Source organism: Podarcis melisellensis (genome assembly GCF_964234715.1).
Source record: "Podarcis melisellensis genome assembly, chromosome: 5".
NCBI lineage: Eukaryota > Metazoa > Chordata > Lepidosauria > Squamata > Lacertidae > Podarcis > Podarcis melisellensis.
Window position 1 is genome coordinate 3,595,477 of NC_138537.1, and position 13,391 is coordinate 3,608,867.

At 49.2% G+C, this 13,391-nt stretch overlaps 1 protein-coding gene across 7 annotated transcripts in view; it reads left to right on the plus strand.

Annotated features, from left to right (window-relative positions):
- TNK2 (tyrosine kinase non receptor 2) overlaps positions 1–13,391 on the plus strand; it is a 110,684-nt gene that overhangs the window by 66,212 nt on the left and 31,081 nt on the right. For all 7 annotated transcript variants that reach the window (XM_081910816.1, XM_081910817.1, XM_081910819.1 and 4 more), the window contains 6 exons: positions 2,124–2,336; positions 4,297–4,449; positions 6,197–6,474; positions 9,181–9,307; positions 9,846–9,992; positions 12,211–12,305. In XM_081910816.1, the coding sequence (XP_081766942.1) occupies positions 2,124–2,336; positions 4,297–4,449; positions 6,197–6,474; positions 9,181–9,307; positions 9,846–9,992; positions 12,211–12,305 (1,013 nt within the window). The remainder of the gene's footprint in view (positions 1–2,123; positions 2,337–4,296; positions 4,450–6,196; positions 6,475–9,180; positions 9,308–9,845; positions 9,993–12,210; positions 12,306–13,391) is intronic.

A 13,391-nucleotide genomic window follows, 5' to 3' on the forward strand; every position in this document is an offset into this window, starting at 1 on the left:
ACCTTCATGGCTGGCTTGGAGCCAGGCTTTTAACTGCCTGCAGATCATTGCAGCGAGAAGCCCTCCTTTTGCTGGAGAGGGTGGGGATCTGAAGGGGCACGTCCCCTGGGATGCCTTAGGAAACCAGGATCAGGCCAGAGACCCATTGAGGTCCAGCCTTCTGCTGCTTATAGTAGCCAGACAGCTGCTTCTAGGAAACTCCTGAGCGAGACATAGAGACAATAACCCTGCCCAGGTCTCCCTTCAGGCCCTACAGTGAGTATTCAGAGGTACCACTGGGACTGCAGCAAAATGTTGCAGCATGCAGCTCTTCTGTTAAGAGTTCCAGCCACTCCGTTGCCTCAGTTTCCCAGTATCCTGTGGTCGCCAAACATTCAGCTCCTGGTGTCTTAACAGCAGCTGAAGCAACCGAGGTTGTCTGTGATTAAGTGGCACATGAATGCTGGTAAATAAAGTAAAATGAATTTGTTGCGGCCAGAGCTCTGGCTTCCCTTCTTTACAGCACCCCATGCGAGCCGGTTCCCTGATCGAATCCTGGGCACCATGAGAATCCGTTTGGATTTTTTACGGGGAGATGGGGATCATGAGAGAACCGCCCCTCCCACCCGGACACTGAGGTCCAGCACCGAGGGCCTTCTGGCGGTTCCCTGGCTGCGAGAAGCAAAGCTACAGGGAACCAGGCAGAGGGCCTTCTTGGTGGTGGCGCCCGCCCTGTGGAACGCCCTCCCACCAGATGTCAAAGAGAAAAATAACTACCAAACTTTAAATTATTATTATTATTATTATTACAGTGGTGCCCCGCAAGACGAACGCCTCGCAAGACGAAAAACCCGCTAGACGAAAGGGTTTTCCAATTTGGAGGCGCTTCACAAAACGAATTTCCCTATGGGGTTGCTTCACAAGATGAAAAAATCTTGCATCCCCCCGCGGGTTTTTCCCGCTTTTTCCGCCCTTTTCTTAAGCCGCTAAGCCGCTTATCAGCTGTTCCGCTGATAAGCCGCTTAACAGCTGATCACTGAAGCCGCTTGACAGCTGTAGCGCTAATCCGCTAAGCTGTCAATGGGCTTGCTTCGCAAGACGAAAAAACCGCTAGACGAAGAGAATCGCGGAACGAATTCTTTTCGTCTAGCGAGGCACCACTGTATTATTATTATTATTATTACCCAAAACCTCATGGCCAATAGGCCTTCTCTCTTGCTCAGAGACCCGTTGGGTCCCTCACCAGTCCCTGGGAAGTTGGAGTGTTTGGGAATATGCTGTGAAGCTCCGCCTATGGAGACGGAGAAAGGGCCGTCTTCTCAGGCCCTCAGCTACCATCACCCTCATCCATCTCCCTGTGCGTGTCTATATCTTTCTTATTTATTATTAGTCTGCCCTTTGTTTTTAAAAAAACAAAATGTATCTCGAGGTGGTTAATGATCCTTACATGCCTTTGTTTAATTTACTTCGGACGGTTGCATCTCACCCTTCTTAAAAATGCATCCCAGGGCACCCCAATAGAATGGCAATTTTTTAAAGAAATGCATTAGAGGAGAAGGGAAAATCTGATCCTAAACCTCCACTGCCTTGCGGCTGTACTCGTTCGTGAGAAAGGCTTCGGAAGCAAACCCTAAGGGAAAGCCCATTGCCGCTGTGTAAATTTTACAATTGTTGTTTAGTTGTTTAGTCATGTCCGACTCTTCGTGACCCCATGGACCAGAGCATGCCAGGCACTCCTGTCTTCCACGGCCTCCCACAGTTTGGTCAAACTCATGCTGGTAGCTTCAAGAACACTGTCCCACCATCTCGTCCTCCGTCGTCCCCTTCTCCTTGCGCCCTCCATCTTTCCCAACACCAGGTTCTTTTCCAGGAAGTCTTCTCTTCTCACGAGGTGGCCAAAGTCTTGGAGCCTCAGCTTCAGGATCCGTCCTTCCAGTGAGCACTCAGGGCTGATTTCCTTCAGAATGGAGAGGTTTGATCTTCTTGCAGTCCATGGGACTCTCAAGAGTCTCCTCCAGCACCAGAATTCAAAAGCATCCATTCTTCAGCGATCAGCCTTCTTTATGGTCCAACTCTCACTTCCATACATCACTACTGGGAAATTTTACAAAACAGATAAATAATTCCTCTCTCCTTCCGCACAGGTCTTCAGCGGGAAGCGGCCTGACTCGGACTTCCAGCCCCTGGCACAGTGCGGCCTGGGCAAGCAGTCCACCCCGCCCCCCCTGGAAGAGGGTCAGCAGCAGGCCTTGACATGCCTGATCAGCGAAAAGGACCTGATGCTCTTTGAGAAGCTGGGCGACGGCTCCTTTGGGGTGGTGCGGCGAGGCGAGTGGTGCACTCCCACCGGCAAGTCGGTAAGGGGCCTTTCCTCTCTCTGGCTTCCTGCTGTGCTGGCAGTAATGGAGGCGATGGGAGAGATTAGCCAGTACAGTGGTACCTCGGGTTACATACTCTTCAGGTTACAGACTTCACTAACCCAGAAATGGTACCTCGGGTTAAGAACTTTGCTTCAGGATGAGAACAGACATCGTGCAGCGGCAGCGCGGGGGCAGCAGGAGGCCCCATTAGCTAAAGTGGTGCTTCTGGTTATGAGCAGTTTCAGGTTAAGAACGGAGCTCTGGAACAAATTAAGTACTTAACCCGAGGTACCACTGTATGGAAAAGGTAAAGGGACCCCTGACCATTAGGTCCAGTCATGACCGACTCTGGGGTTGTGGCACTCATCTCACTTTATTGGCCGAGGGAGCTGGCGTACAGCTTCCAGGTCATGTGGCCAGCAGAACTAAGCCGCTTCTGGCAAACCAGAGCAGCGCACAGAAACATCATTCACCTTCCCGCCGGAGCGGTACCTATTTATCTACTGGCACTTGACGTGCTTTCGAACTGCTAGGTTGGCAGGAGCAGGGACCGAGCAACGGGAGCTCACCCCGTCGCTGGGATTCGAACCGCCGACCTTCTGATCGGCAAGTCCTAGGCTCTGTGGTTTAGACCACAGCGTCACCCACGTCCCACCACTGTATGGTGTTGTTGGGTAAATAAGTAAAGGACCTCTGGACAGGTTAAGTCCAGTCAAAGGCAACTATGGGGTTGTGGTACTCATCTCGCTTTCTAGGCCAAGGGAGCCGGCGTTTTTCCACAGACAGCTTTCTGGGTCATGTGACCAGCAGGACTAAACTACTTCTTGGGCTTGCTGTTCAGAAGGTTGGCGGTTCGAATCCTCGCAACAGGGTGAGCTCCTGTTGCTCTGTCCCAGCTCCTGCCAACCTAGCAGTTTGAAAGCACGTCAAAGTGCAAGTAGATAAATAGGGAAGGTAAACGGTGTTTCCGTGCGCTCTGGTTTCCGTCACAGTGTCCCGTTGCGCCAGAAGCGGTTTAATCCTGCTGGCCACATAACCCGGAAAGCTGTCTCTGGACATTCGCCATTTCATTTATACCCCACCCTTCCCGTTTCAGAAAACCAGGCTCAGGGCAGCTAACAACAAATTTAAAACACCTAATTGTAAAAGCAGCATAAAATATAGTATAAAAACATGAATAACAATAAAATTCAAAATTCAGAAATCAATTTGGGGAAAATTCATCTAATAAGCATTAGATAGTCACCAGGGCTAGCTGGCTAATTGGTCCTACTTGGGCCAAAGAGGAGGCCAGGGGAGAATTAGCTGTAGGGTCTCAGAACGGGGAATCTTCATAAAAGGGGAGGGGGAGGGAAGAGAAGGGAAATAAAAGATCAGGCTGAATTCAGATTAAAGGCCAGGCAGAATAGGTCTGTCTTACAGGCCCGACAGAAGGAGGTGAAATCCTGTAGGGCCCTGGTCTCATGGGACAGAGCATTCCACCAGGTCGGAGCCATCACTGAGAAGGCCCTGGCCCTGGTGGAGGATAGTCTGACTTCCTTAGGGCCCGGGACCTCTAAACTATGGTTATCCATGGACCTTAAGGTCCTCTGTGGGGCAGACCAGGAGAGGCAGTCCCACAACCCTATAGTCGCCTTTGACTGGACTTAACCATCCAGGGGTCCTTTACCTTTTTTACCATTGGGTAAATATTGGGGTTTGATGCACCTGTGGGTTTATCTAGCCAATAGAATCCAGGCACCAGCTGTCAACCGAACAGAACCTTTATGTAGGTTTTGCAAAGTTGGAACGGCACAACTTCAGCCTCGCTTGGTGGTTTCCAGCAAATTAACAATTGGTTCTTCTTCTAATGTCATCCGCAACAACCGTGTTGGCCGCCCTCTGGGTTAAAGATTGCCCTGCAACCTGTATGCCCAAAGCGTAACCTGGCACTGCCCTCTCTTGCTTCTTCCGCCAGTTGAACGTGGCTGTCAAATGCCTCAAGACGGACGTGCTGAGCCAACCGGAAGCCCTTGACGACTTCATCCGTGAGGTCAACGCCATGCACTCCTTGGACCACCTGAACCTCATCCGCCTCTACGGCGTGGTCCTCTCTAACCCCATGAAGATGGTGAGGACCAGGCTCCCTTCTGGAGAGGCTAAGGACAGACACCGCTTCTGGGCTCCAGCCACAGAGGGAAAAGTGGTGTTTGGGGCTGGAGCTGGTGGTGGATAATAATAATAATTTATCATTTATACCCTAGCCATCTGGCTGGGTTTTCCCAGCCACTCTGGGCAGCTCTCAACAGAATATTAAAAACACTATAAAACATCAGACATTAAAAACTTCCCTAAACAGGGCTGCCTTCAGATGTCTTCTAAAAGCCAGATAGTTGTTTATTTCTGAAATACAGTGGTGCCTCGCAAGACGAAATTAATCCGTTCCGTGAGGCTCTTCGTATAGCGGTTTTTTCGTCTTGCGAAGCAAGCCCATTGACAGCTTAGCGGATTAGCGCTACAGCTGTCAAGTGGCTTCCAGCGATCAGCTGTTAAGCGGCTTATCAGCGGAACAGCTGATAAGCGGCTTAGCGGCTTAAGAAAAGGGCGAAAAAAGCGGGAAAAACCCGCGGGGGGATGCAAGATTTTTTTCGTCTTGCGAAGCAACCCCATAGGGGAATTCGTTTTACGAAGCGCCTCCAAAACGGAAAACCCTTTCGTCTAGCGGGTTTTTCGTCTTGCGAGGCGTTCGTCTTGCGGGGCACCACTGTACACTCGGAGTCGAGAGTGGATTTCATGCTCTTTATTCAGCTCATAGTAGTGAGGAATGGAAGTTCCCCCAGAATGTCTGCTTTATATACATTATTTACACAATGTGCCCCACGTGATTGGCTAATTCCGGGATTCTCCGGTATGCCAATCAGGTGGCGGATTCACTTCCACCTGGAGCTGGATTGGGTGGCTCCTGTGGACCAATCAGACTGCTGCATTCCGGATCCTATTGTTTTAGGACCAATCAGACTGCTGCTTTCCGGATCCTATTGTTTTAGGACCAATCAGACTGCTGCATTCCGGATCCTATTGTTCTAGGACCAATCAGACTGCTGCATTCTGAATCCGATTGTTCTAGGACCAATCAGACTGCTGCATTCTGAATCCGATTGTTCTAGGACCAATCAGCCTGCTGCATTCTGAATCATATTGTTCTAGGACCAATCAGACTGCTGAATTCTGAATCCGATTGTTCTAGGACCAATCAGACTGCTGCATTCTGAATCCTATTGTTCTAGGACCAATCAGACTGCTGCATTCTGAATCCTATTGTTCTAGGACCAATCAGACTGCTGCATTCTGAATCCGATTGTTCTAGGACCAATCAGACTGCTGCATTCTGAATCATATTGTTCTAGGACCAATCAGCCTGCTGCATTCTGAATCCGATTGTTCTAGGACCAATCAGACTGCTGCATTCTGAATCCTATTCAACTCAGTACATAACACATAGAAATGTTTGAGGGAGTTTTTGGGTGTTTGAATATTTTGTTGGAAGCCGCCCAGACTGGCAACCCAGTCAGATGGGTGGCTAATTAATTAATTAATTAATTAATTATTAGTCGGAAGGGACCCTGAGGATCATCTAGTCCAACCCCTTTCAGTGCAGGGGGGGAATGAACACAGAACATTGCCCTTAACAGCACCACCCTCTAACTCAGAGTAATTCCTGCGGGGTTGGTCTTGATGAGCCTTGGGGGTCCCGTCCCAACTCTACCGTCCTATGAATCAGTTCTGGTCCCTGTAACCGGGCAGCGGCCCCTTTGCCAACCCCGAGTCGAGGGTCCTGGCCTCCGCTGTGCGTGACGTCTTTCTGTCCCGCCTCCAAGGTCACGGAGCTGGCCCCTCTGGGCTCCCTGCTGGACCGGCTGCGCAAGAACCAGGGCCACTTCCTCATCGCCACCCTCTGCCAGTATGCCATCCAGATCGCCCGCGGCATGGCCTACCTGGAGTCCAAGCGCTTCATCCACCGGGACCTGGCTGCCCGCAACATCCTGCTAGCCACCAACGACCTGGTCAAGATCGGAGACTTTGGGCTCATGAGGGCTTTGCCCAAGAACGACGACCACTACGTCATGCAGGAGCATCGAAAGGTGCCCTTTGCCTGGTGAGTCGCCTGCGCACCATCAAGGCCTTTGTGGCTTAGGGCCCTCGCATTTACGGGACCGTCTCTCCTGGCCTGCCCCACAGAGGACCTTAAGGTCCATGAATAATCACAGTTTAGAGGTCCTTTGCCCTAAGGAAGTCAGATTATCCTCCACCAGGGCCTTCTCAGTGGTGGCTCCGACCTGGTGGAATGCTCTGTCCCAGGAGACCAGGGCCCTGCAGGATTTAACTTCCTTCCATCGGGCCTGTAAGACAGAGCTATTCCGCCTGGCTTTCAATTTGAACTTAGCCTGGTCTTTTATTCCCTTTTCTTCCCTCCCTCTCCCTTTTTTATGAAGATTACCCGCTCTGGGATCCCGCAGCTAATTCTCCCCTGGTCTCCATGCTGGCCCAAATAGGACTAATTTAGCCAGCTAGCCCTGGTGATCATCTAATGTTTATTGGATGGATTTCCCCCCTAAATTTTTGATTTTATTGTTATTCACGTTTTATACCGTATTTCATGCTGTTTTTTTGCAGCATCAATTAAGTGTTTTATATTTGTTGTTAGCCTCCCTGAGCCCAGTTTTCTGAATTGGTAAGGGCAGGTGTAAATATATATTTTTATTTTTTATTTTTAAAGGCTGGCTTAGCAGAAACCCAGGCTAAAAATGGCAGGATATACAGTCGAGCAATGCAACACACACACACACACCCCACATAACCCAGAAAGGAATCCATAATGAATTGAAAAAATGTTTAAAAGTACTTTCCCCCCAAAAAACCAACAGAGTCCTTTTTTGTTGGGAATAAGTCAGACGGAAATTCCCAGATGTCAGAAAAAGTTATTTATGTATGCTGCTACTATGGCCTGTGTTTTGTTAGCCCCAAATTGGAAAACGAGCGAGGTCCCAACTAAAGAAAAATGGCAGCTTAAACCGATGGAATATCCACATCTTGCAGACTTAACATATAGAACAAGAGAACAAGAAGAACATACGTTTAGAGAAGGTTGGAAAATCTTTATTGATTATATGGGTGAAAATTGTGTACACTTGGCAGCGTTAAGATGAATTCAACAGTGTAAACAAGTTTTGATGGATGTAATAATGGAATACTGAACGGTGAAATATGCAGGGATTTATGATATGCAGAATGAACCATGGAAAGAGAAGAACGGAAGTCATTGACGTTTTAAGGTTGTTTAAATGAATATTCTAAATTGCAAAACAGAAAATTTAATAAAATTATATACAGAAAGGAAAACGAAGCCAGGCTGAATTAGAAGCAAAAATATTTCCTTGAAAATTTTAGTTTTTTGGGGGGGCCCTGGTCCCCCAGCCCCCCCAAATGGTGCCCTAGAATCAAATAACTATATAATGGGGGTCCTGAGGAGGGGGACCCAAAGAGTGTCTTTGCATCTCATGTTCCAGTTTACCTGTGAGATTGCAGTACGATATGGGCCACAGGTCTGATGCTGTTCTTGCATTCTTAGGAGTGTCCCTAGCTCAACACAACCCATCTCATTCTCTCCCCTTTTATATTAAATTTTCTGTTTTACCATTCAAAATATGCATTTAAACACCCTTAAAATATCGATGACTTCTCTTCTTCTCTTTCCATGGTTCATTTTCCATGGTTCATTTGTAAAAGGGGACTGGGTTCGTTGTTCAGGCCTGCCTCTTTCAAAATAAAGGCAATTTTCTTTTCTTAACCTTGACTCCAAAAGGGGCAATAAGGTGTCATGGATTAGTTTTAAAAATAAGGTAAAGGGACCCCTGACCATTAGGTCCAGTCGTGGCCGACTCTGGGGTTGCGGCGCTCATCTCGCTTTACTGGCCAAGGGAGCCGGCGTACAGCTTCCGGGTCATGTGACCAGCACGACTAAGCCGCTTCTGGCGAACCAGAGCAGCGCACGGAAACGCCATTTACCTTCCCGCCGGAGCGGTACCTATTTATCTACTTGCACTTTGACGTGCTTTCGAACTGCGCGGGGATTCGAACTGCCGACCTTCCGATCAGCAAGTCTGTGGTGTAGTGGTTAAGAGCGGTAGTCTCGTAATCTGGGGAACCGGGTTCGTGTCTCCGCTCCTCCACATGCAGCTGCTGGGTGACCTTGGGCCAGTCACACTTCTGTGAAGTCTCTCAGCCCCACTCACTTCACAGAGTGTTTGTTGTGGGGGAGGAAGGGAAAGGAGAATGTTAGCCGCTTTGAGACTCCTTAAAGGGAGTGAAAGGCGGGATATCAAATCCAAACTCTTCTTCTTCTTCTTCTTCTTAGGCTCTGTGGTTTAACCCACAGCGCCACCCGCATCCCCTTGCATATCATAGATCCCTGCATATTTTACAAAAAAACTAAACCATGCAGTATTCCATTATTGCATCCATCAAAACTTATTTACACTGCTGAATATTTCTTAATGCTGCCAACATTTTGAAGTGTACACAATCCCCCCCCAATTTAGTCAATACAGTAAACGTTTTCAAATCTTCTTTAAACCTATGTTCTTCTTGTTCACTGATTCTGTATGTTAAGTCTGCAAGCTGCGCATGTTCTGTCAGCTTAAGTTGCCATTTTTCTTTAGCTGAGACCTCGCTCGTTTTCCATCTTGGGCTAACCAACCCCTTCTCATTCTCCACCCAGCATTGTTTTGAATTGCAGTTATACCTGCCTCTCCCCCTTTCAAATTGCACTGACGCACCTCTCTCTTTCCACCTGCAAATCCAGGTGCGCCCCTGAGAGCCTGAAGACCCGCACCTTCTCTCACGCCAGCGACACCTGGATGTTCGGTGTGACGTTGTGGGAGATGTTCACCTACGGACAGGAGCCTTGGATTGGCCTCAACGGCAGTCAGGTACGATTGTGAGGGCCTGATCTGCGCGGTGCCTCACCTTGTTGTTGTTTAGTCGTTTAGTTGTGTCTGACTCTTCGTGACCCCCTGGACTAGAGCACGCCAGGCACTCCTGTCTTCCACTGCCTCCTGCAGTTTGGTCAAACTCATGCTGGTCGCTTCTATGACACTGTCCCACCATCTCGTCCTCTGTCATCCCCTTCTCCTTGTGCCCTCCATCTTTCCCAACACCAGTGTCTTTTCCACGGAGTCTTCTCTTCTCATGAGTTGGCAAAAGTCTTGGAGCCTCAGCTTCAGGATCTGCCCTTCCAGTGAGCACTCAGGGCTGATTTCCTTCAGAATGGAGAGGTTGGATCATCTTGCCTCACCTTTCTGGGCTGAAAATCCTCACAAACGAGAGGGTGCTGTTGTTTTTAAATGATGTGCGCTGGACCTCCTGCGTCGCTCTCCGCGTTGCCACCAAGCTCCTAGTCCTCACCGAGGAGGCTTGCTGGTGGGCTGGTTCCGGCTTGCTTTCCTGAGCTCTCTTTCCTTTGCCTAGATTTTGCACAAGATCGACAAGGAGGGAGAGCGTTTGCCGCGGCCAGAAGACTGTCCCCAGGACATCTACAACGTCATGTTGCAATGCTGGGCGCACAAGCCAGAAGACCGACCCACATTTGTGGCCCTGCGTGACTTCCTCCTGGAGGTATTTGCGAGAGGTGTTTTGAGGGGTTTTTTTTGGGGGGGGGAGGACTACAAAATAATAACAGCTGGGAAAATCAGTGTTAACCTGTGCGCCCAAACTAAATCATGTGTGGAGGAATAATAATAATAATAATAATAATAATAATAATAATTTATTTGGGGACACAGGTGGCGCTGTGGGTTAAAGCCTCAGCGCCTAGGACTTGCTGATCGAAAGGTCGGCGGTTCGAATCCCTGCGGCGGGGTGCGCTCCCGTCTTTCGGTCCCAGCGCCTGCCAACCTAGCAGTTCGAAAGCACCTCCGGGTGCAAGTAGATAAATAGGGACCGCTTACCAGCGGGAAGGTAAACGGCGTTTCCGTGTGCAGCTCTGGCTCGCCAGAGCAGCGATGTCACACTGGCCATGTGACCCGGAAGTGTCTCCGGACAGCGCTGGCCCCTGGCCTCTTAAGTGAGATGGGCGCACAACCCCAGAGTCTGTCAAGACTGGCCCGTACGGGCAGGGGTACCTTTACCTTTACCTTTACCTCAGGTTAAGTACTTAATTCATTCCGGAGGTCCGTACTTAACCTGAAGCTGTTCTTAACCTGAAGCACCACTTTAGCTAATGGGGCCTCCTGCTGCCGCCGCGCCGCCAGAGCCCGATTTCTGTTCTCAACCTGAAGCAAAGTTCTTAACCTGAAGCACTATTTCTGGGTTAGCGGAGTCTGTAACCTGAAGCGTATGTAACCTGAGGTACCACTGTACCCCGCCCTTCCCGGTTCAGAAAACCGGGCTCAGGGCGGCTAACGACAGATTTAAAACACTTAATTGATACAACAAAAAACAGCACGAAATACAGTATAAAACGTGAATAACAATAAATTCAGAATTCAAAATCAATTTAGGGGGAAATCCATGGGGAATGGGGAACCTTGGATGTAAGCGAGCAAACTTGTTTTCTGCTGCTGCGGGGGGTAGGCCCCAAACCAAGGGCTTCAAGTTACAAGGAAGGAGATTCCGATTAAATATCAGGAAGATCTTACTGGCATTAAGCACGGTTCAATAGCAGAATGGACCCCCTCAGAAAGAAGGCGGTGGCTTCTCCTTCCTTGGAGGTTTCTAAGCAGAAGTTGCGTGGCCTACTGGCAAGGGTTGTTTAGGGGTTCCTGCAGCGGTTGGGCTAGATGACCACTGGGGTCCCTCCCAACTCTACAGTTCTATGATTCTATGACTCAGAAACCCTAGGATTCATCTCTTATTTGGGTGTCCTCTGTGCTGCCACCTAGTGAGAGAGAGAGGGGCAACAGCCACAGGTTCTATTTTATTTTACAGTGGTATCTTGGTTCTCAAACTTAATCCATTCCGGAAGTCCGTTCTAAAACCGAGGTGCCCTTTCCCGTAGAAAGTAATGCAAAACAGGCTAATCTGTTCCAGACTATTAAAAACAACCTCTAAAACAGCAATTTAACATGAATTTTACCAACTAACGAGACCATTGATCCATAAAATGAAAGCAATAGTCAATGTACTGTGCTATAAAACAAATAAGACACTATTGTAGATGATAAAAATAAAAAAATTCTTTTCTTTCTTACCTGCACTGATGATAGTTATTGTTTGGATAGAGGGCTTTTATCCATTTCCGCTGTCAATCAATCACACACAATCAATCAATCAAGCCACACAGCCACAAAAACAAATTAACCGAAAAAGCCTCAAAAACAAAAACGCAAAATAAATAGCAAAAACAAAAGCACCAAAACTAATCCGTTCCGGAGGTCTGTTTGACTTCCGAAATGTTTGAAAACCAAGGTGCAGCTTCTGGTTGGTGTAGGCGCCCCGGAAACTATAGCCGACAGCCACATTGGACTTTCAGCTTCCAAAAAAATGTTCACAAACCGGAACACTTACTTCCGGGTTTTCGGCATTTGGGAACCAAGGTACCACTGTGTTGCATTTCGTATTTTCACATCTTTATCTCACCTTTCCCCCAAGATAGCATGCGTGGTTCTCAGCCTAGTTTTATCCTCACAACTGCCTTGCGAGGTCGGTTTGGGCTGAGAAACTGTGACTGTTGCAGTGAGCTCATCGGCAGCTAAGTGGAGATTCGAACTCGGGTCCCTCAGGTCCTCGCCTTCGGCTGGGGGCCAGGGCAGTTTCCCTCCCAGCAGATCTGCAAGCTTTTGGCTGGGTGGTCTCTTTGCGGAGCCTTCACGTCTCCCCTGCTTTCCTCCCCCAGGCTCAGCCCACGGATATGCGGGCCCTGCAAGATTTCGACGAGCCGGACAAGCTCCATATCCAGATGAACGACATCATCACGGTCATTGAGGGCAGGTAACGTGGGGCAAGGGGAGTACTGGGCAAACTTTGAGAGGGACCCAGGGGGCAATTTCTGACCTCGCCTAAGAAACCTAATGCACCGAGAAATGCAACTTATTCTGCAAGACGGTCACCCAAATCACCTGCTTTGCAAAGGCTGTTTCCGGAGGTTGTTGCGGGATAGTTCAGTCGGTCTCTCGGGAGACTCTTGATCCCAGGGTCGCGGGTTCGAGTGTCACGTTGGACAGAAAGTGTCCCACATCGCAGGGGGGTTGGACTAGATGATTTTTGGGGGTCCCTTCCAACTCTAAGATTCTGGGATTCCACCTGCCAAAGAGTCCCTGGGAAGAGAGAGTCTGACCAGGGCATTGGCTTGCAGTTTTGCCTTGGCTGAGATGCTTTGCCACGGTTGTGCCCGCCCCAGTTTTCAGAATAGGTGGCTTTGAGGGCAAACACATACAGAGATTGTCAAACAGCAGCAAAAGCACCTCTGATTGAAATCGTCCTGGATCGTCATAAAATGTGAAGGATGGGCTCAGGAATCTCATGGGGGTCTGTGCTTTGGGAGGGAGGGGGAATGTAGCAGACATAGCATCCAGTTACATTTGGTTTTTCTTAACTTAGCTGGGAGGGTCTTTCTGCTCCCCCCTGGAGTCAGGGGCTGGGATCCTGGCCGACCCAGATGCTTAGAAACTGGGTGCGAGTTTAAATAGGTTTTTAGTCTAGTGTTAGGGACGCGGGTGGCGCTGTGGGTTAAACCACAGAGCCTAGGACTTGACGATCAGAAGGTTGGTGGTTCGAATCCCCGCGACGGGGTGAGCTCCCGTTGCTCGGTCCCTGCTCCTGCCAACCTAGCAGTTTGAAAGCACAACAAAGTGCAAGTAGATAAATAGGTACCACTCCAGCGGGAGGGTAAACGGCATTTCCGTGTGCTGCTCTGGTTCACCAGAAGCAGCTTTGTCATGCTGGCCACATGACCCGGAAGCTGTACGCCGGTTCCCTTGGCCAATAAAGCGAGATGAGCGCCGCAACCCCAAAGTCGGCCATGACTGGACCTAATGGTCAGGGGTCTCTTTACTTTTACTAGTCTAGTGTTGCTTT